This window comes from Dipodomys merriami, unplaced genomic scaffold (genome assembly GCF_024711535.1).
Source record: "Dipodomys merriami isolate MVZ:Mamm:240054 unplaced genomic scaffold, mDipMer1.0.p SCAF_1, whole genome shotgun sequence".
NCBI lineage: Eukaryota > Metazoa > Chordata > Mammalia > Rodentia > Heteromyidae > Dipodomys > Dipodomys merriami.
Window position 1 is genome coordinate 64,282,469 of NW_027202270.1, and position 24,004 is coordinate 64,306,472.

The following is a 24,004-nucleotide window of genomic DNA, read 5'->3' on the forward strand; positions in this document are numbered from 1 at the left end:
AGACAGACTGCTGAACTCTATCAGCCTTTTAGAGAACTAATATCAGGCTCTTCAAAATGTTTCATAACCTAGAAAGGGAAGTAGCACTACCAACTCATTTTACTAAGCAAGTTATTAACTAATCTTCAAACTGGCTAAACACACACACACACACACACACACACACAAGAAAATGATAAACTACTCTCTCTCTCTCTCTCTCTCTCTCTCTCTCTCTCTCACACACACACACACACACAAGAAAATGATAAACTACTCTTCTTGATGAACATGGATTTAAATATCTTAAATAAAAATACTTAGAAACCAGATCCAACACACATTAAAAAGACCATTCACTCTTATCAAGTTGATTTTATTCCAGTGATGCAAAGCTGACCCAACATACTCAAATCAATGAATGAAATACAACATATGAATAGAATCAAAGATAAAATTCAGATGATCATCTCAATAGATACAGGGAAAAAGCCCTTTAAGAAGAATCCACATCTTTTAATGATGAAAGTCCCGAGGCACCCAAAACACAAGAATCAAATCTCAACATCACAATGACTATATAAAAAAAAAACCCAACCAAACAACAACAAAAAACATTAGCTAATATTACACAAAAACCCAAAAGCAGTCCCTCTAAAATCAGAAATGAGTCAAGGCTATCCACTTTCTCCCCTTACTTAATATATTGCTTCAATTCCTAGCTAGTAAGGCAAGGAAAAGAAAAGGAATACAAATAGAAAAACAACATGTCAAATTATCCCTATTTGTAGATGATATAACCTTATACTTATAAGTTCCCAATAGCTCCATCAATAAACTTCTTAGGTCTGACAAACACTGTCAGTGAATTAGCAGGCTACCAAAAAAAATTTAAAAAATCAGGAGTTTGCCAATAAACCAATAATGAACACGCTGAGAGTAAAATGAGGCAAATTATTCCATTCAATAGTCTAAAACACCCATTTCAGAATAAACCTAAAAAATAAGGTACAGGACCCCTATAATGAAAATTATAAGACACTGAAAAAAAAAACTGAAGACAATATGAAGAGACTTTCTATATTCATGGTTTTGCAGAATTAATATCGTGAAAATGGACATATGACTGAAAACAATCTATAGATTCAATGCAATCTCCATCAAAATTCCAAGGAAATTCTTCATAGAAATAGAACAAAACTTACTCCAACGCTTACATAAAAGCACAGTAGCCAAAGCATAGCCAAGGCAATCCTTAGAAAAAAGTCATACTACAGACATTATAATGTTTGAGTGTAAATCATATTGGAGCCATAGTAACAAAACAACACAGTACTGACACCAAAACAGAAATGTAGATCAATGGAACAGAACAGAGGACCCCAGAACTAAATGCCAGCAACTACAGCCACCTGATTTTTTTTTACAAAGATGCTAAAAATATATATTGCAGAAAAGACAACTTATAAAATGTTGGGAAAAATGAGTAGCCATATGTAAAAGACTGGAAGTATATTCCCATCTCTTAACCTGCACAAATATTAATTCAAGATAGTTGACAAAACAGTGTAAGGCCTGACACTGTGAAACTACTTGAGGAAAATGGGGGAAAGAAACACTTCAAGATAAAGGATGTCAATAGTTCAGAAAACAAGTGCAAGAATTGACACATGGGATTGCATTAAATTAAAATTTTTCTGAACAGAATTTACAGAAGTGAAGAGATAGCCTTCAAAAAGGAGGATTTTTTTTTTTTTTTTGTCGGTCGTGGGGCTTGAACTCTGGGCCTGAGCGCTGTCCCTCAGCTCTTCAGCTCAAGGCGAGCGCTCTACCACTTGAGCTACAGCGCCACTTCCGGCTTTCTGGTGGTTTATTGGAGATAGGAGTCTCACGGTCTCTCCTGCCCGGGCTGGCTTTGAACCGCGATCCTCAGATCTCAGCCTCCTGAGTAGCTAGGATTACAGGCGTGAGCCACCAGCGCCCGGCAAAAAAAAAGGAGGATATTTTTGTCACTATTCACTTGACTAGGGATTAGTATCAAAGATTATATAAAGAACAAAAAAATGAAAACCCCTAAATAATCCAGTTAAAAAAGGACAAATCCATTGAACACACAGTTCTTAAAAGAATTACAAATGGCTAATAAACACATGAAAAAAAGTTCAACAGGTTTCAGGATCAAAGAAATGTAAATGAAGCTACTTTGAGCCAGTTACTGCTGGCTCACCCTTGTAATTCTAGCTATGCAGGAGGCTAAGATCTGAGGATCCTAGTTGGAAGCCAGCCTAGGCAGAAAAATCCACAAGACTCTTATCTCCAATTAACCACCAAAAAGTTAGAAGTGGAAGTGTGTGTCAAGTGTTCAAGCACCATTCTTGAGCAAAAAAGCCAAGCAAGACACAAGGCACAGAGCTCAATCCTCACTTCCTCAGTATGGACACTAAACAATAAACAAACTACCGTGATTTAGTAACCCATTTACAAAGGCTATCATTAAGAAAGCAAACAACAGCAAAGCCTCCTCATACAACAAATGTATATTAAGTCAAAATTAAATTAAAAAAAGCAAACAACAAATGCTTGCAAGCATGTTTGGGGGAAAGAAATCCTTATATCTTGCTAGTAGAAATGCAGATGTTGGTTGAATAGTGCAGTCATTTACAGAAGAATTATAGAAGCCCATATGGAATTATAGAATTATAGAAGCCTGTATGGAGATTTTCCACAAAACTAAAAATAGAACTTCCTGTTATAGCATTCCTGGATATGCACTTGAATAAATCAGACAGCATACAATAGAGACATCTGCCACACCTATTTTTACTGAAGCTCTATTCACAATCACCAAATTATAAAATCAGTCTAGGCCCATTACTGAATAAAAGAATAAAAACAATGTGGTATATATACAGAATGTTGAATAAAAGAATAAAGAGAATGTGGCATATAAACAAAATGAAGTATTTCTACTCATGAAAGAAATGAGAACATGTTCCATCAGTTTTTTGGAGCTAGAAATGATCATTTTAGAAAAAATAAGTCAATTTCAGAAAGACAAATACTTAGCATTTTCTTTCATTTGAAATTTAGATTTTAAAAAGTCATAAAAGTCATTGGAGGACTATTTGGGAAGAGGAATGAAGCTAGCAGGATGGGAGAGGATGATAAGAAGGAAATAACCAAAATAACATTTTACACTCCACAGTGAAACCCATTATTTTGTATAATTACTATATGTTAATAAGGCAACAAAGCTTCATTTTCTCAACATACATTTTTCATTTAAAATGTTTTTTTTTGCTATTTCTAACCTTGCTTTTAATGAGCAAAAGTTCCCTCAAATCTAGAATGTGAATAAAAGCATAAACTAGAAAATAAAAGACAGTTATTATAAGTATTCATATTTTAGCATATAGCATTCTGGATGTATTTACATATCCAGATATACATGTATAATCATATTATCACATACATTTTTGAATAAAATAGAATCATGTTATAATGATATTTTAGTTTTCTCATCTGTGAATATACTGTGAATATCATTCATGTTAACTCATATATAGCTATACAATTATTTTATAGTATCATGCATTATTATGCCATAGTATAATCATGAACATTTTTCAATCTTTTACTATTATAGGTAGCATTATGGTATTATTGATGTATCTTGCTATTTTCCCCAATTACTTTCTAAGGAGCAATTGTTGTAAATGGACTGCCTGGTACCAAAAGGTTTCTATATTTTGAAAGCTCTGAATATTTATTTTCAAGCTACCTTTTAGTGAAGTAGATCAATAAACCTTCTATTTACATTTGTGTGATAGTGTTCATCTCTCACCAACACTCTATTTGTCATTACTTTTAATAGTGAAGAAAATAGTGATTAATAATTTCTGTCATTCTAATAAAGATACTTTGTACTTGGGATTCCTTAAATTAGATCAGCCTTTAAAATAGCATCCTTTTCGCAGGTATTATGCTTCAAATAAAAATTCAGAGAATTTGATATTTAAATATATGAGATTTCTGTTATTATTTATAATTGTACTGTTTCTTTTTTTTAAATTTAATTTAATTTTATTTGTGAACATACTGTACAGAGGAGTTACAATTACATGGGTAGGATAATGCGTACATTTCTTACTGTACTGTGTTTCTTAACTCAAGCTACACAATAGAAACTTCTGGAGAAAAACAAAGAAAAATCCAGCAAATCTCAAATGAGCCAATACGTGGGTCCTACCTAACCTAAATTGAGTTCTCTCTTTGGGACAGTCCAGAAAATAGCAGTCTTTGAAATCTCTGCTGTGATCCAGATGCCCAAAGGGTGGATGAGGGAGGGAAGGTAAAAATCATATTTGATAGAAAAACTTAATTTTCTTTTTAAAAGAAGTCTCCTTAAAAGTGGTACATTATTTCATGTAATACATGGGTTTGACAAATACCTTGTAAGTATATCTTTTAAACTATAATTTTATTTTAAGCATACAAACATATGTAAACATGTTTTAAATATGTATGTTTAAAATAAGATATAAATGTTTAAAATGACTACCAATGTCACCAATGATCAGAAATAATTGGTGCCATCAAAATAAACCTTAAATTCGATCAAATTAGCATTAAGCCTCACCCAAATATACAGGAATGTTTCCATAGTAGTAACTGCAGTGCTAAAACACTATGATGCTGGTCTTGTCATTGCCTGATAACACAGTACTTTTCCCTTCTTGATATACACACTTTAAAATTGTATTCTTAACTGTGTTGTATATGAATTGACCATATTTATCAAACCATGTTGATGAAAATTTGACATTTGTTTTGACTTTCCATTATTTTGTATATAACAGAGATGTACATCTTTCTACATATACTTTGCTGCCATTGTTTTTTCTTTAGGGTTTATGGAACTGGGAATTGAACCCAGGGCCTTATCACTTGCTAGCCAAGCAATGTATCATTAAGCTATATTCCAATCCTTTTTATTTTATTTTGAGACAAGGTCTAACTAACTTGCTTTTGCTGCTTTCAAACTTGTGATTTTTCTGCCTTAGTTTCTACATCCATGAATCACCAGGCCCAGATAACAGAGTTATGTTTTTTTTTGTGTGTGATTTTTTTTTTGGAAAATAAACCAAGGTGTTCTTAGAAAATAATTAGATCATTGACATGCTTATTGTGAGAATAGAAAACAAGCAAAAAGTTTGTAAGGTGTAAAAATATGAACAACTAAAAGGAGTTCTTATCATTATTACTGCTATTACTAGTCAGGTAGGAGTGCTGACATTAGTGGAAGTGCTATGTAACAGAGGTAAGTACAAATAAGCATGGACAACATATCTTTCTGAAAAATCTCTCTAGCAAAGATTTATAGTTTTTCCCATCTGTCATAGTTGGCTCCAAGAAAATCTTTCAGTATTTTATTTAAAGAATGAGGGTAAAACAACCTTCTTTGAAAATATATAAATATTTATGAAATATTATCATGAAATAATGACTATGTTCACAGAGATTAGGGTAGGAGGACATACCAAATGCTGAAGTAGGCATATGGTATACAATTCTTTAAATATTAATTCAGATTTTTTCAGAAAACAATCAACACCTTAAATATTTCATCGCTTCTTAAATTTTGCTGCTATTTCCATACAAGGTCTAGTGCATTATTTGTATTTGAATCCAATCTTTTAGAATGAGCCAGTAAAAAGTCTTATTTACTAGCAATCACTGTCTATTTTTTTTCTGCCTGCTAAATAATAATGACATATTTAAATGTAGAGATCATCATTCTCTGACCATAAGCAGAGCACATTTTCAAACTACTCTAGCGCGCGTACACATACACACACACACACACACACACACACACACACACACACACACACACACACACACACACACACACACACACACACACACACACGGCAAAGCTTTGTAGATGAAAGTTTTCCTTAGCGGTTATTTTTTTTTATCTTTAATTTGCACCTGACAAGTAAGTTGTCATTTGAGGTTAACATTATTTAAAAAGCCCTCTATCTAAGCATTCCTGGGGAATCTCAATGTGCATTTGTATCTTACAAACAAGAAAGGGTGGTTATTATAAGCATCTGTACAAGTAATATAAAGATCATGTGGCTGAAGACATATTTATTATTTTCTTTAGTTTTCAAGACAACAATTAGGTATACTGGCTGGACAAAAGGGTAAAAATCTGATATAAGTAAAAAAAAATCCTAGTTTTTCTTCTTTAGGAATTCAGTTTACCTACAGTAACAACACAGAAGTCTTGTCATTCTTTTTCTTTTCCCAAGTATATATTTATTGAGATGATTATAACTAGAAAAATTTAAGTCTCTTTGTACATTAGCTCCTGTTAACTGTAATGCAATATGCTAAGTTATAACAGCTAAATATAACACAGGGACAATTATAAAGCCTTGGGTGTCAAAGAAAACTACCAAAGTGGTAACATTTGATTTAGCATTTGAGAGCTGGAATTTAAAGTGCTTCTAAACAGAAGCACAATGATTTTTCAAAATAAAAGGAGATGAAGTACAACAAAGAGTCCTGTTTCCCCAAAACAAAGAAAAAGTGAGGAATCTCTGACCATGGTTGAACCTGCTGTTATGGACAGTAAAAAAAAAAAAAATTGAAGGCATTCTTCTAAACCATTAAAGGTAGGAATCATTTATTTCCTTGCGTATTTCCAAGACCTAACACAGCATTTGGCATAGTTGGAATTCAAAAAGTGTTTGTTGGTTGAATAAATCTATTGAGATAATACAACTTAAACTGCTAGAAATTAGATAATTGGATGCCATGCATGTGGTAGTGTACATGGAGAAAGTGAAAATGGACTCTCCAGTGTACTGGTCCACTGCCAAGAGATGAGACATGAGAAAAGAGATGACTAGAAGTTGACAAGTTACCTCAGAGGGCTCCCAAGGAGTCAAGAATTTAAATCATAGAGGAGGTCTGCCCCCAAAGTACTTGGAGTTCTTGGAGTTATTCAAGGAGGAACCTAAATTAGTGCGTATTTTTATAAATGGAGGGAAATCTAGAGATTGCTTTTTTTCTGAACCACTTAGCCTCAAATAGGCATTATCTGGAGAATATATTTTATAGTTCTGTATAAAAACCTTATGTTCTGTTGAAGCCTGTGGGAAATGTTTTGTATGTTAAATCAGTGTTTCATTTAGTTTAGTTTTTCAGCCAAGATGTTTTGTATTTAATCTAATGTCAAGGGCAGTTGTTATGAGTTTTTTTTTAAATAAAGTAAATAATGCATTAAACATTTAGTGGTTAAATTATCAAAAGCTGGCTGATATTCTGGAACAAGTTAGTAAATTGAAGTTAGAAAAATGATCACTTTACAAAAGATACCATAAGCAACTTTTTTATTTTCTTACTCGCAGTTGGAGCAAAGACTGGAAAGTCTTCCCCAATAAGCTAAGCTGGTACAAGACCACAAGCTGGGAGCCCTGAAGATGGAGGTAGTTGAGTTGAATCTGATGAAGAAAAAAATGGGTGCCTTTTTCCTTGGAACAGACTAGACACCAACAGTATTCTGTTCACATTCATAATTTGCATATGTGCATGTGTATGGATACACATGGGTGGGCATACAGAAATAGCATTGTTATAAATGGATATTTAAAGGATACTTCCCTAATTCCTAATATTACTAATTCTTGAGATGTTTTATTTGCTTCACTTTTAGAATTGGTTTAAAAAACAAAGTTAACATAGAAATTGCTTATATTTAGTTTTCTTTTCCCTATTTGCCAATGTGCTCTGTAAAAGTTACTGTATTAGGGGCTGGGAAGGTGGTTCAGTGGTAGAGTGCTTGCTGTGCATGAATGAGGCCCTGGGTTCAATTCCTCAGCACCACATAAGCAGAAAAAGCTGGAAGTGGCGCTGTGGCTCAAGTGTTAGAGTGCTAGCCTTGAGCTGAAGAGCTGAGGGACTCTGAGCCCAGTTCAGCCCTACAACCAACAAACCAAATACTGATTTTTATCCATAAAATTCAAGAACCTAAGCAGTGAATACTGTAGAAGGTATTCCTTCACCACAGGACCTTTATAATTTGTTTTCTAAGTGTACTTTTATTGCCAACAGGATCAATGGTAACCTTTAGTAAAAATGCTTTCAGAGAACAGAAAATATAATCTTATTCAAATATAAAAAATTTCATCTGTATTTAAGACTAATTTCTAATGGTGGCAATAATAATAAATTGAAAGATAACTTTTATGAGGTCTGTCTTCCAATAAGAGCTTTACTAAAGAGCACAATAATGTGTTTTATAGAAACATGTTAGCCTCTTTTTTCTCTGAATTCTGATATAAATTCCTAGCAGTCTTCCAAAGGCAATAGCAAGACATAGAGTACACTGATTCTTTGGTTTTTTCATAAGGAAAGGAGAAGAAGACTCCAAACCAAAACATGTAGGAGAGGGTAGAGAAGATGGGGAAAGAGCAATGGCAGGATCACACAAGTGCTGTCTGCACTCAGTATGAGTGGGAGAAGGAAAGTGGAAAAGATGCAACTTAGATCCCAGAGTATAGTATATGTGTAGCTATGACTATGAGGGTCAGTCTTGTCAGTGTTAGCACAATCATAAGGCCTCTGTTAAGTCATAAACTTTTTTTTTGTATTTATTTATTTGAGCAAACTCAGGGTGTTGTGAATGCCAGCTAAGTTCTTATTCACTGAGTTTCACCTTCAGCCTGTTTCCTTTCTTGACACGTAAAATTGCTTTGCAACTTGCTGGAATTAATTTAAAAATGCCTGAAAAATTCACAGTTAAAAAAATAATGGTACAAAGGATTTTACAAATGCATTTAATGTACTTTGATCAAATTCACCCATTCTAAAGCAAACATCTCTTTTATCACATAAAATATTTATTTTGAGGGAGTATAAATTGAGAAGGGTTAAATAAGACTCTTGCTTGACAGCTAAATACTTCATCAGTATCTCTATTTGAAGTTTTACCTTATTGTTTAATGAGCAGAAAACGTTTTTAATAAATTTTGTCAACTTTGCATCCTTCTATGTATTGTACCCTGTGGTACCTGCAATGCTTAAAGAGTCCAGCACATCCTAGATGTTCAATAAACGTTCAATTACCTCAATTACTATTCTAAAGTAGTACAGAACCAATTTCCAAGTTGTATTTATTTTGATAAATGAAATAGAATAGAAACAAAAGCACAGAGAATACTGCAAGGATTGGACATTATTTTAGGGAAACTTTCTGATAACTTATATACATAAATGCTAGGTCATTTCACAGTATCTGTTACTAAAAACATGAAGTAGAATAAATGGGGAGTATAGAATGGGACTGAAAATATCAAAGTACATTGTATGTTCTATGTACAGTTTCATCAAACTTTTATATTTGTGTTAAAAATTCATGACTACTGTGAATTGTAATGTCAGTTTCTTATTGTGGGAAGAAACAAAAAAAAGTTAAAAACCACAGCTTTAGGTGTTCAGTCTCTGGGGGATGATCGGTGAAGCTGTATTCAGGGACCATATTCATCAGACTATATCCCCTACGAAGCTGTGCAACTAGGAGTCCTGCTCTGGGTATCTGTGCTAAGCATTCACTCCTATACTTGGCCATGGGTAGAACTCTGACTTTCCTTGGTCTAATTCTAAACCCAGAAGTCTCAGCAACATCTTGTGACTCCTGTTGTCTAGTTCTACTTCTTTCTTTCCTTCCTTTCTTTCTTCCTTCCTTCCTTTCTTTCTTTTCTTTCTTCTTTCTCTCTCTTTCTTTCTCTTTCTCCCCCCCTCCTTTCTTTCTTTTGTTGCTGGAGACTGGGATTCAAACTCGGTATCTGATTCTCTCATTCACTAGCTAGTGTTCTACCAAATGAGTCATGCTTACAACTTCTAGTTATACTTCTAAAGCTATAAAAAGGCAAGCTGTTACTTGGGATTTCCAAATATAACAAAAAGAAAATAATTTTTCCACATTTTGTTTTGCTGTGTTGCTAAACTCCAAGGTCAGAAATTTAATTCAGTGTTACATAAGTGAAAATGAAATCCATTTTGATGGTACTAAAGGAATACTGTACTTTTTTTTAAAGCAGTTTTTATAAGCCAAATTATCATGGCATTGAGATTACTCCCTACAATCTTGAGTATATTTTGAAACTTCTTAAATGTTTTTGGACCATGTGGTTTTAGTAAATAAGAGCCTAGTTATTGCACTGAAAGATTTCCAGGGACTTTAAAGTGAGCTTAATGTATTGCAATGGAAAAAAATCCTCCCACTTTGCATACTGGGACAATTTATTTGAAAGGTACAAAACAGATCATTGAATAACCAATATATCATGTCACCCTGAGTTGTTAGTCATCTTTGATCACATAGACTCATGTCTGAATTTAACATACTTTCAACTTTTTTTTTGCACACAAGGAAATGTTAAACCTGAGATATATAAACAAAACAAGCAATATGATCCTGCTATTAGGAGACTTTCTTAAACAATAACACACTATCTGTGGAAAAAAAACCTTACAGCAAGGAAATGGCTCATTTTGCAAAAATTCAAGAAAATAGGCATAGAATTTTAATCATACAATCCAAAATTTATATTAGTTCTTTGGTTCAAGAATAAGAACACAGGGAAAATTTTTAACCTACAACCATATGCATCAGAATGGGACTAAAATCTAGGCATTTAAAGTTTGGGTGGAAATACTTTCGATAGTAATTATTATTACTTCAGTCATTAATTTCAAGATGCCTCTGTCTTTTTTTTCTGGTCTACATTAGTCTGTATATGACTAAAAGCTTATGTCTACATAAACGTCCTATACCCTGAGAGGCTAATGTATAGTACAATCTGCCCTTGAACTTTTTCATTCCTTAATTTCCTGTACCTGTCACCACATGTAGGACAGGTAGGAGATGACAATTTCCCTTTATTTTCTTTGCTGGCACATTCTGAGAATAAATAAATACATAGAACAAAACTTAACAAAACAAAAAACACCCTGTCATTACTTTGTAGTCTTTTGCCCAAAGTATTCTTTGTGGTTTTTCTTTTTATATACCTACCATTTCAATGGCTGTCCTGAATTTCAGTCAAATCCATTTTGTGCTGAAAGAAAACACTTTCTTTTGCAGTTTAAAAATATGCATATAAATACTCATGACATATATTTATTCAAAGGTTTATTTACATTCTTATTAGTCAATGTATATATTTAAGAGTTAAGGAAAATAAACACTTGCATCATTTTCTCTTCTTTCACAAACCCATGCTCTGGTCCCTCAGATTATAGTTTCATGTGCTTTGTAGAATCAATTAAATGTCTTTTATTAGAAAAAAATAGAATATAAAATCATTTTAAAGAAAAAAAGGGCTGTGTTTGGTTACTTTATCATAGTGGAAGAAGTGTTGTCAAGCATGTTAGCAGAGTAATTGAAATCTTTTTTTTTTTTCTCCTTAAAATTGTAAAAACAATCACAGGGCCAGTGAACAGGTTATTGTGTGAATGTTGGGCAGGCTAAGGCCACTGGATTATTGGTATAGGTGATTTGCTCTGTGGTAAGTTGAGGTGTGCAGTAGCCAAGACGCCTAGAAAGCATGAGCGTTTTGGAAGTTTGCTAGGCAAGGTCACTTGATTTTGGATCCCTTCTTATACCAGAGCACTATAAGACATACACCAGGTACATGCTGAATTTGTCTCTCCTGCAAAATTGAAGGTTTTATTAAAAGTACAGAACTGATGGATTTCTAGAACATTCCTATGTTCAGTGAGCTAAATGTTTGGACTAGGGATTAGGAACTTTGGGGTTTGGTTGCCAGATGCACCAGAGTACTGCCATTCAACTTGAGGCACATCTCTAAGCATCCTACTGTTGGAGACTGAATCTGTTACAGGGAAGCATTAAGCTTAATTTATAATTTAATATTCAAAAAATGAAGACACTGTACATGTTAGAAGTCTTACAGAAAAGGGAATTTTAAAACACCAAATAGAATGACTAAAAACCATATTAAGTTTTAGAAACATTTGCTAAGTATTTTGGATCTTTTAGCCAATTTTGATCACAATCTTTGTCTCCAACTCCTACACTTGATTTGTAGTATGTTTCTCATATAGATACATACAGAAATCATGGGCAGGCCTAAAAAAATCAGTATATGGACTAAGAATTCTAAAATAAGTTTTAAAAGCAAATTATCAGCTGAATGAAGCATTTTCAGAGCAAGTCATTTTTCTTGTTCTTTCTTTCCCCACCCCCCCTTTTTTTTTGGTTGGTCATGGGGCTTAAACTCAGGACTGTCCCTGAGCTCTTCTTTTTGCTCAAGGTTAGCACTCTACCACGCTCAGCCACAGCACCACTTCTGGTTTTCGGGTGGTTAATTGTAAATATGAATCTCATGACTTTCCTGTCTAGGCTGGCTTTGAACCGCAATCCTCAGATCTCAAGCCTCCTGAGTAGCTAGGATTGCAGGTGTGAGCCACTGGCGCTTGGAAAGTCATTTTTCTTGATATAATATTTTTTCTTATATTGGGAGATTTGATTTCAGGGACCTGTGCTTGCTAAGTTAGGTACTGTTACACTTGGGTCATGATTCCAAACCTTGTTGCCCTGGTTATTACTGAAATAATGTTTCATTTTTTTTGCCCAAGCCAGCCTGACCATGATTGTTCTATTTATGCTTCCTGTGTACCTGTGGTGACAGGTGTGAACCACTGTGCTCAGCTTTTTGTTGGATAAGATAGGATCTTTTGATTGTTTTTTTGCCTAGGGTTGGCCTCAAATGTGCTTCTCCTCTCCTATTTTAGCCTCCAGTGTAGCTAGGATTACAGGCATGAGCCACTTGTGCTTGACTTAATGTAATACTTTTGAACTGCTTTTTAGAGAGTACATGAAGGCACTGATTGAGTAGACTAATTGTTGTGTGTTGGCTATCACCAATTGTATATATGCCATGTTGCCTGTTGGCCTCTTTCACTGTTTTCCATGATGTTGACTGAAAAGACATGACAAGAATTTATACATGCATGTCTCAATGATATACTGAAACCAGTGGTATCAGTATGCTAGTGGCTCACACCTGTTATCCTGGCTACTCAGGAGGCAGTGGCTTGAGCATTGAGTACTGGCGTGCACACACACACACACACACACACACACACACACACACACACACATGAAACAAAAACAAAAAAAGGATGTTGACATGTCAGCCATTAGGAAACTCACTCCTATCTAAGTGAAGTAATAATGGCCTAAGAGGGCAGTGCTTTTGATACTGGACACTTAATCTGAACTATACACTATGATGCCCAAGTCCGAGGAAAAAATGCACAAATACAACTCCTAACATGCCTTAATATGCTAACATTTTTGAACACTAAATGTTTTAGATGAAAAACTTACACAGTTGAAAATGGAATGTGAAACCAGAAAGACCTGAGTTCATCCTGACTCCATACATTATAGATAACTACCCATTTTATAAATACTACAGAGCACACAATAGGTGCTCAGTGATAGCCATATGCAGTATGTAAAGAATACATTTGTCTTTCTCCTAATGTTTACTTGTGTGTTAGGAATACCTACCAAAACTCACAAGGATACCTGTGCTACCATCTGCTGTCTCAGTCTGAGAATAAATGAATAAATGTCAGTGTAACTGGATATTCTGGCCAAGTAATTACATTGACAGTATATTCAGTAGATGCAAATCACTTTATAGCAAAAGGAAATGTGGCATTAAAGACTTCCTCAATATTTACCTCATCAAAAGTTACATTAATTAGTAAATCAACCCATTTTCAAAACCAACTGCACATTAGATCTATATACAATAATTAGTGTTTACTTTTATTAGGTCTAATATTTAAAACATTCTTACTGACTTTGATTCTTATCAAGCATATCGTTCCTGTTTGCTTACACATGATTGGTCACATTCATGTCATTCCTAGATATTTATCATGACTCCTTTTAGCTTTTAAATGCTAATGATTTTCTTATATTAATATTTTTAATCCATGTGCTTTGACACCCCATGCACTACTAATCCAGGTCAGATGTTTTACCCTGAAAAATGGAACAAGAAAATGAATGACCAGCTGGGCACTGGTGGCTCATGCCTGTAATCCTAGCTACTCAGGAGGCTGAGATCTGAGCATCACAGTTCAAAGCCAGCCTGGGCAAGAAAGTCAGTGAGACTCTTATGTCCAATAAACCAATAGAAAACCGGAAGTGGTGCTGTGGCTCAAGCGGTAGAGTGCTCACCTTGAGCTGAAGAGGACCCAAGCCCAGAGTTCAAGCCCCATGACTGACAAAAGAAAAAAGAAAAAAAAGAAGAAGAAAAAAAGAAAATGAATGACCAAGACTATAAGATTCTATGCGCTTGACAATCAGAAAAAAAAGAATATAAGTAAAGTTGCTCTTTCCCATTACAGATGCATCAAAATACAATATTAATAAAACATATACTTTACATATAAATTCAGGCCTGAAATGAAGTAAATTTAGGTAAGGGGTACTCAAAACTATAGGATATGAGACTAACAATGTCTCACCAAAAATGACTGAAGGTAAGCTCAACAAATATAGTACAATTAAAAATAGTCATGGAGTTTATGAAATATTAATCTTCTAAATACATAAAAATAAATTTTGTATTGGAGGATCTAAAATGGAATTGAATTAGTGAAAAGCTGGAAGCCCTTTATGCATCTTTCAATCATCCTATTAAATATATTAGAAATAAAATTCATAAGATCTTTTGAACTAACTATATTGAGAAGGCACTAAATCATTTCAAATATCTCCTAAATCTATATTCTTTCTGGTACAGGAGGTGACAGAACTGTTCTTCATTAAGTGCTGACATCACAATGTAACAGAACACAAGCTGTGAAGTATGGCAGGTATACTTGGCAACATCAGGAGGGAAAGCACTCAATTTTACTATTAGCAACAGACATGCAGCTCATACTCTTCCGCGCATATTGATACCATACCTTATCAGTAAAGACTTCAGCAGTTTTCTCATTTTCAGTAGCAATCAAGGTTTTATTATTTATTATGCATTGCTAGGGACTGAACCCAGGGTCTGTGCATGTGAAGTAAGCACTCCATTCCTAAGCTACACTTCTAATCCTCAAACAATCTTGCCTTCTGTTTTCAAATATAAACTGTAATGGCTTTGGAATCTTCTTTTATTCCTCCCTGTCATTTAAAGTCATTGCTGTTGAGATTTGAGTCGTTTTCTGATGTTTTCACAGTCAAGTTTTTTGATGTTTCAATGAATTTACCTTTCAGGGCTTCTGTACATTTTTTATAATGATGTTTGAGGGTTTTATTGAACTAAATAGCTCTTTTTCTAATGTGTCTGCTTAAATACACTTGTTTCTATAATAGTAAATGAAGATTTACATTAAATTTGGATTCAAAACCTTATGTCAATGCTAAAAGCAATATTTCAGATTTATATGAAAATTTAAAACAATTTCAAGATCAAAAATTCTGGAAATCAGGTTTTCATGCCTTTTTTATTAGAAACTTTAAATTATTACTTTTTAAAAAAGGAAGTAGCCAATATCCATTTTTGAATTTTCTCAAGCAAATAATAATAAAGAATAGCATACTAGGATAAGAAAACACATTAGAAGACAGCTTCCTACTTCAGACAACTTCTTATTACCTTTTCCTATCCATTCCCTTATTTCTGTTCAGCAGCAAGAAAAGTGATATCCATTTACTTTTGCCTTTTTGGGTTTTCCAAGTGAGTTTCATTTACCTGAATACAAACAAAAACTAGGGAGAATGGCTTTTGTAACGGCATAGACCAAGGATATGTCTCTCAAACCAGAAAACCTTGCCTTCTATGGCTTCTTCTGCAGTCTATAGTCCAATAGTTATCAAACCAAATGAAAGTCAAACAATATGCAAAATGACACAGATTGACAACAAATAACGGAAACACATGGAATCCCCTTAGCTGTTATTCTTTCCAAGAAAAATCCCCAGAATTCTGTAAATAAAATTATAAATACTAAAGAAATGAAGAGAATTTTCACAATGGGGGAGGGAGGATAATTTCTTATCATAATAAATATTTTGGTACAAATTTTTTTTAAAAACATAGAAAAGTTTAGTACCTTTGGGTACTTTTTTCTAATAAAACCATACCTGCTTCAGAACTTGTTTGATTATAGCTGCTAACAATGCTGTTTGGTATCACTGGAGTGGACGACGTTGAAATTCTTGACTGAGGTGGATTGGGATGTAATGAATTTCCTAAAGCCATGCCCGACTGACTGAGCATCCCACAGTTCCCGCTAGCCTGAATCTGATTTATTAAACCTGCAAGATGGTGGTTGGGGACTGGATTGTTACTGTGAGCAAAGTTAGTGTTTGCATTATGGCAGTGCACGGCTTCCCCTCTTAAAGGTATGTTCTGTGTCAGTGAATTCTGAAGAACACTGGAGTTCATACTGGGATCTGTAAAATGCAGCTGGTTAGCAGAGCAAGGCAAAGCAGTATTTGAGCCCCCACAACCTGGGGTACTATTGCTACTCAAGTGAGAGCTTTGACAACTCATAGACTGAAGTAACTGAGACATGGAACTGATGGGAAATGAACCCTGACCCTGCTTCCTTAGCACGTCAGGTCCGGGTTTAGGAACTGCGGAGTTTTCCATTTGAGACTGTCTGAGCAAACTCAACACTGTGGTAGGTGGCTGTTTTCTTTTCCGCAATGAGTCTTTTTGCTGAGACATCAGCTTATCTCTTAGTGCTGCTCGACCACTTTGCCCTTCACCTGTTGGGAGAAGCATGTTGGCAGTAGGAGGGAACATGGTGTTTAAAGTGCTATGTCCTTCTGTGTTGCCGCTACCGGCAACAGCTCCAGAATTGCTACTGCTGCTACTGTTGTTACCAGCAAGTTTGTTTTGATTTGCTAGCTGTGCTTTGGCTGCTGCTGAGAGTAAACTACTTGCTGGAAAGGAGGCAGCATTGTGCTGGTTCAGGATCTGATTTAAAGGCATTCCCAGCAAACCAGGCTGACTCTTTACAGAACCACTTCCTGCAGATGCAGTAGAGAAAGCTGCACTGCATGGAGTATTTAGTACATTACTCATTCCAGCAATTAATGGGTTAGGGATATCCTTGTATTGATGATGTCCGTCGGACTTGGTAGAAGGGCTTGATGGCATTGATGGCCTTGGGGACCCTATTGTTGATCTTGGTGACCGGGGTGGAACCTTTATACCACTGCAAGTGGCCTGCGGTCCTACAGGTGGCATCATGAAATTTCCGTGATCGGATGATGTGGAAGATGAGCGTGATCTTTGGGGCGATGCCTCAATCCTTCCAATTCCAGTCCCCATCATGTGCACTGGGGATGTCACTGGAGAAGGGGACAGGGAGGTTGAAACTGAATGCTGAACTCTTTGTACATGACTCCCATGATTCATGTGACCAGGTTTTATGGTTGGCAAAGGGAGATTACTTGGCAAAGGAACAACAGCAGGAGGCATGCTTACATTCATCACAGGTACCTGAGAGTGGACATTTGAATGGAAACTGGTTGGATTAATGATAACAGGGTTCTGATTCACTGGTTTACTAGGGATAGGGTCAAGAATGCCAAGTGGATCTTTCTCAGATGTTAATGGCTTTTTCTGAAGAGCACAAGAAGGTGGAGGAGGGGGAGGTGGGCCTTGGGGTGGTTTGTGGTGGAACATTGCGCGTGGTATTTCCATATTAGTTGAAAAATTACACATTGGTTTTTTCATTACTGGACTCTTTGTAGTCAAGGTTGGGGAAAGAGGTATATTAGTCCTTCCAGCCATTGCACAGGATGACTGTACAGGAGAACCATGTAGCATTACTGAAGGTGGAGAAAGAGGAGTCCTATTCAAGTGAATAGGACTGGAATTGGGAGCTCCATGAAAACCAGGATTATTTCTTGTGAAAACATCAGGGCTTCCAAGTGGGTCAGTCCTTGGAGAGATTGAGCCATCTCCATAGATTTGGGAACCTGATGATGCGGGGCTGGGCAGGCCTCCATGGCTGCCACGGAATGGAGATTTCTGTCCATGTTCACTGCTGCCCAATCTCTGCCGGGGGTAGACAGGGTGGAGTTCTTGTTGCTGGCTTCCAGGCAGGTCTTGTACATAAAGCCTTCCCATGGCATTTGATGATCCAATCATTAACTTGAAAGGATTCTTACATTCAGGCATTACAGAATTTGTAATTCCTTCATGAGACTTGTTTCTTACTGATCTTGGAGTTGCTGCCCTTGAAGGTACTACTGGAGTTGCATCTGAGATGTAAAAGAGATAGAAAAAAAATCTGTTAATAGCCTCAATTCTTTTTCTTGCTTTTTTGTTTTGTTGGCAGGAAGGGAAGGGAAGAAAGGAAATGAGAAAGGAGTGGGAAAGAAGGGCATCTGGAAATACAACCTTGCCAATAAAAGCTGTGATTTTATACCATTATAGAAAAGGTCCAGGAAGCGGTATTAAACTATGATTTAAATAATGTATATTAGTCTCCCATAGATGACAAAAGGCTTTCATTAACTGTTTGTTATGCTATTTACCTCCTTTCTGTTGGGAAAGCACAGGTATAGAAATCCTGATATTATTCACTCTAATAATATTTCAAACATGCAAAATCCAGACTGACAGCCAGGAAAGAAACGGTGATGTTACTATCTTGCTGGATTTAAAATGTTTGAGAATGCAGTTACAATGGAAAATTGTAATTAGTGTGGCACTTTTTTTTTTGAGACAAAAGTAATTTAATGGTTGCCTGGAGCTTAGAAAGCGAGGAAAACAGGGAGTGATTGTGAGTAGGTTTAGGTTTCTTTATAGTGTGATGAAAATACCCTAAAGTTGAGATAAATGTGATGTTTGTACAACTCTAAATATACTAAACACCACTACATTGTCCCTTACTTTACTTTTGTCAGTCATGTGGCTTGAACTTGGGGTCTGGAGGCTGTCTCTGAACTCATTTGCTCAAGGCTAGTGCTCCACCACTTGAGCCACATCCTGTGGCAAATTTCTTTTTTTTTTTTTTTGGGTCCGGTCGTGAGGCCTGAACTCTGGGCCTGGGCACTGTCCCTCAGCTCTTCAGCTCAAGGCTCCCACTCTACCACCTGAGCCACAGCGCCACTTCCGGCTTTTTTCTTTTTGCTTATGTGGTGCTGAGGAGTCGAACTCGGGCCTCAGGCATGCAAGGCAAGCGCTCTACTACTGAGCCACCTTCCCAGTCCCTGTGGCAAATTTCTGTTTGTGATAAAAACAAATCACTATTTGCTACAAGAAAAGTTGTTACTCAGTATTGTTTTTGTCTTATCAAAATATTCTCAGGACAACTATGGTAAGATTTCCTTATCTCAATGGTTTTCCTATAAGAGTTAGGCTCTTCATTTTTGTAAATTAAGTGACTGGAATTCTAAATCTTTTGTAATGAAAGTGATACCAAAAATAAATGTAGTGATATTGCAACCATATGTAGTTTCATATCATGTCTCTAATACAGTAATACCATAATTTCTTAATCAGCACTTACTGAAAATCAGCTATAGTCAGGTGAGTTAGGAAAAAGATTGCAATTATTTTATTAGAACAGAAGTCTCATCTAAAATTTAGTTGGACTCCTAAAATCAGTACTGAGTTCCAATTGAGTATTCTCTTTTTACAGAAGAACGTTTCCCCTCTCTGGCTTTTTGGAATCTTTTCAGTTCTTTTGGAGATCAGACAGAATATAGGCAACAAAAGCAAGCTGGCTCATCATACAGAATTTTCATTCTATCGTGTCAGAACTCTATGTTTAAGTTTTTTGGCCTCCAAGGATGTTTAACTATTTTATGAAGTTGTGCCTTCTAAAACAGACATGGCAAATAAAATTCATTTCATATGTCAATGCCTATCAGTTTGTGGGGGTTGCTCAGACAGCTGTGTTCGAAAGGATGATGGATTGTAGCTGAGTTCTGTAAGAAAACGGCAATGTGTCTATTAAGGCACAAGAGGTGAAAGTGGGACCATTCACACTGTCTATTTATCATACCTATTTTGAGACTGAGAGCATGTTAGCAAGTACACTTAAGATTTATTTGCAGTCAGAGGTATACTCAATTAAAAATAGCCACCTCGTTCAGATAAATATACTCCTATTACTTGCTAGATAGTATATAGGTGAAATTATACAATAATAAAGTCTAAACCATTGGCTCCCAAACTGTGCAATGCAAAAGTCTAGGAAGGGTACAGGTCAGCAGGAAGAGAAAGCAACGAGCATGTATTCTTTTTGAACATGTCGACTTTGTGATTTTAACCTTGTAGAGTGTGTTTTGTAATTTTAGAGTTTTAATGTATGAAATGTTGAGAACCAAAAACAGCACCAGGCAGAAGATAAATTCAACTGAAATTTACTGTCTTGTGCAAGAGACATTTTAAAACTTTTAAGTTAAAGTAGAAATGTACTAAAATGTGTGGGGTACTATGTCTGGTATATAGTGAGAACATGGCTATATGCTAAACCATGTCTAACACTCTCACAGGAATGTGCTGTCCTTAGTGACAAAAACCACCTGCCTGCATCTTTTGTTGGGTGACAAAGTATGTACTTATCTGTAGTTCATTGATTAAGATATAGACATTAGCATTTCTTTGTTTCACTGACCAAATTTAGACAAAAATTGTGATTTAGAAATGATTTATTCCATCCCAGGAGATCAGCAGTTATAATTTTTAAAATAAAGAACACTAAGCAAACAAAAGCAGTCTGTTACTATTTGATAGTTACAAATTAAAGTATATGAGAGTTAGTGTTATGCTAAAATACCCCATCAGGTACTTTCATTTAAAAGCATAAATAGAAACAAAATAAATGTTTATGTATATATTTAAAGGGAGGTAAATATTATGTGAGTCTTCTGAATTTTTAATTATTTAAACCTCAGTGTTATAACGTAATTTAAAGTCAGGAAACAAGTAAGTGCTATGTCTGAAGATAGTAAGATAGCAGTAATTAATCCAATAAAATGTAGCATTTTAAAAAAGGATGGAGATGTATCTATCATTGCTTATCCTACTTATTGAACTAAAATAATGAAACTTGCATGTATAGGAATGTTAAGGTATTTAGAAAGACAACAAAGCAGACCCTGTAGAAACAGGCAAAACTACTCAATATAATGCAATAGTATACGATGGATAGCAGAGAAGAGTGTGCGCAAATACCTGTATTAGGCATGTGTAAAAATGAAGCCAAGCTACTTCAAGGTGGCAGTATAACGGTAAATTTAAAATAATTTTTTACCATCAAGTAATCTTTACACTCTTGCAGATGTGTGTGTGTGTGCGTGTGTGTGTGTGAGAGAGAGAATGTGTGAGTGTACTGGGGCTTGAACACAGGGCCTCATGCTCTCTTGGCTTTTTTACTCAGGACTGGCACTTTACCACTTGAGTCATACCTCCAGTTCTGGCTGTTTGGTGGTTACCTAGAGAGAAGAGTGTCACAGATTTGTATGTCCAGGTTGGCTGCAAATCTTGATCCTCAGATCTCTGTATCCTGAATAGCTAGAATTAATTGAAAAACTACTTGGGTGAAAGAAAATTTCCTTACAAGATTTTTTTTTCTTACATATCCTTATGGTTAAAAAAAAATCAAGCCAGGCATCAGTGGCTCATGCCTGTAATCCTAGCTACTCAGGAGGCTGAGATCTGAGTACTGCAGTTCAAAGTCAGCCTGGACAGGAAAGTCCATGAGACTCTTATCTCCAATTAACCACCAGAAAAACTGGAAGTGATGCTGTGGCTCAAGTAGTAGCATGCTCTCCTTGAGTTGAAGAGCTGAGGCACAGTGCCCCGGCTCAGAGTTCAAGCCCTATGACTGATCAAAAAAAAAAAAAAAAATCAGAAGTTTAAAGGTTAGTAGATTATTGGAGAGAAGATCTACGTTAACAACTGTCACATTTGCTTCCTCTTCCCTCTGAGTATGAGTCTTTCTTATGTGTATGGTATGGCTGCTGTTCTTTGCATCCAAGTGTTTCAGTAGCTTGGCCCCAATTTACTTACACCTATTTAATCTTCCACTTAAGGCAGATTAATGTGCTTATCATTCCTAATTATGCTATCTTATACTCATTTTGAAGAATGCATTTCCTATTTCCCTCATATGTTTGAATTGTTATTTTCAAGGATGCCCCAAATCTGAGTTCTGTCATAAAGCTACCCATGATTATTACAGGTTTATACTTGCCATCTCTATTTTTCAGTGCTTTATAGATCAACTGTCCTTCAACAAATGCTTTGGTGCTTAGCTGTATTTTATTCTAAATTATTGTTCAGGTGTTCAGCAGGCTGCATTATTTTGGAGAGAGTTCACAATCTAGCCTTTGAAAAGAAAGAAGCTCTTCATTTCAGTGTAATTCCACTGAGATAATTTAACAGTGGAAAATGCAGATAAATGCAACTGTAAGCAAAGCAAGCAGACACAATGCCAAAAATGTGGGATCACTGACAATATATGCTTCCTGGTAAGGATCTAGCATCATTCACATTAGGCCTACGACGATATGTTTAACCTGAACACAAATGTGAGAAAGCAATCAGTCACATCCACGTAGAAGAACATCCTGCAAAGCAGGACTGAATTCTTCAAAAATTTCAACACCATGAAAGACTGGAAAAAAATGGGGAATTAGTGTAAAGAAATCTAATAACTAATTGCTTCCTGGATTAAACTTTTCTTTCTTTCTTTCTTTTTTTTTTTTTGGGTCCGGTCGTGGGGCCTGAAGTCTGGGCCTGGGTGCTGTCCCTCAGCTCTTCAGCTCAAGGCTAGCACTCTACCACATGAGCCACAGCGCCACTTCCGGCTTTTTTCTGTTTGCTCATGTGATGCTGAGGAATCGAACCCAGGGCCTCATGCATGCAAGGCAAGCGCTCTACCACTGAGCCACCTTCCCAGCCCCAAACTTTTCTTTTTTAAAAAACCAAAAGAGTCATTATTAGGAAAACTGAAGAAATTTAATATAGATAGAATATCGGACCACAGTGTTCTATCAGTGTTTTCTTTCCTCAATGTGATCGTTACATTTTGCATTACATGAAGGCGAATGTCCTGTGTGATGATTTTTTTTTTAATTTTAGGATAATGTTGGATTTGAACTCAAGGTCTCAGGCTTGTTAGACAAGTACTTTACCATTTGAACCATAGATTCCCAGCTCTCTTTGCTTTAGTGTATTTTAAATATAGTGTCATGAGGCTGGGAAGTTAGCTCAGTGGTAGAGTGCTTGCCTTGCATGCATGAAGCCCTGGGTTCGATTCCTCAGCAGCACATAAGCAAAAAAAAAAAGCTGGAAGTGGTGCTGTGGCTCAAGTGGTAGGGTGCTAGCCTTGAGCGGAGGAACAGTGCCCAGGCCCAGAGTTCAGCCCCCATGATTGACAACCCTTCCCCCGCCCCCCCAAAAAAAACAAAAAAAATAGGGTCATGTACTTTTTGTCCTGGGTCTTGGACTGAACCCCCTACTTTTGACACCTTGGTGACTGGGATTACTCATCCTGATAACCCACCATGCCTAGATTAATTTTTTGAGATGGTATTTTCCTAATTTTCTTTTTTTCTGCCTGGGCTGGCTTTGATACATGATCTTCCTATCTCCACTTCTGTGTAGTTGAGATTTCAGGTATATATCAACACAGCTAGCGTTTGTGATGAGACATTAGAGGTGAACTGTGACAAAACATGCAACTTAATTGATGAATCCAATGAAAAGGTATATGAGTAGTCAAGGAACTACACTTGTAATTTTTCCACAACTTGGAAAAGTTTTTTCAAAAAGGCAGCGTGTGTGTGTGTGTGTGTGTGTGTGTGTGTGTGTGTGTGTGTGTGTGTGTGTGTGTGTGTGTGTGTGTGTGTGTGTGTGTGTGTGTGTGTGTGTGTGTGTGTGTGTGTGTGTGTGTGTGTGTGTGTGTGTGTGTGTGTATGCTTTGTGGA

General features: G+C 35.9%; 1 protein-coding gene across 6 annotated transcripts in view; it reads right to left on the minus strand.

The window, feature by feature from the left end:
* Nucleotides 1-24,004, minus strand: part of Mbd5 (methyl-CpG binding domain protein 5) — a 338,624-nt gene that overhangs the window by 33,722 nt on the left and 280,898 nt on the right. For all 6 annotated transcript variants that reach the window (XR_011372200.1, XM_070023512.1, XM_070023527.1 and 3 more), the window contains exon 9: nt 16,184-18,319. Coding sequence is in view for 5 of the 6 variants with exons in the window: in XM_070023512.1 (XP_069879613.1) it covers nt 16,184-18,319 (2,136 nt within the window). In the remaining variant the exon portion in view is untranslated. The remainder of the gene's footprint in view (nt 1-16,183; nt 18,320-24,004) is intronic.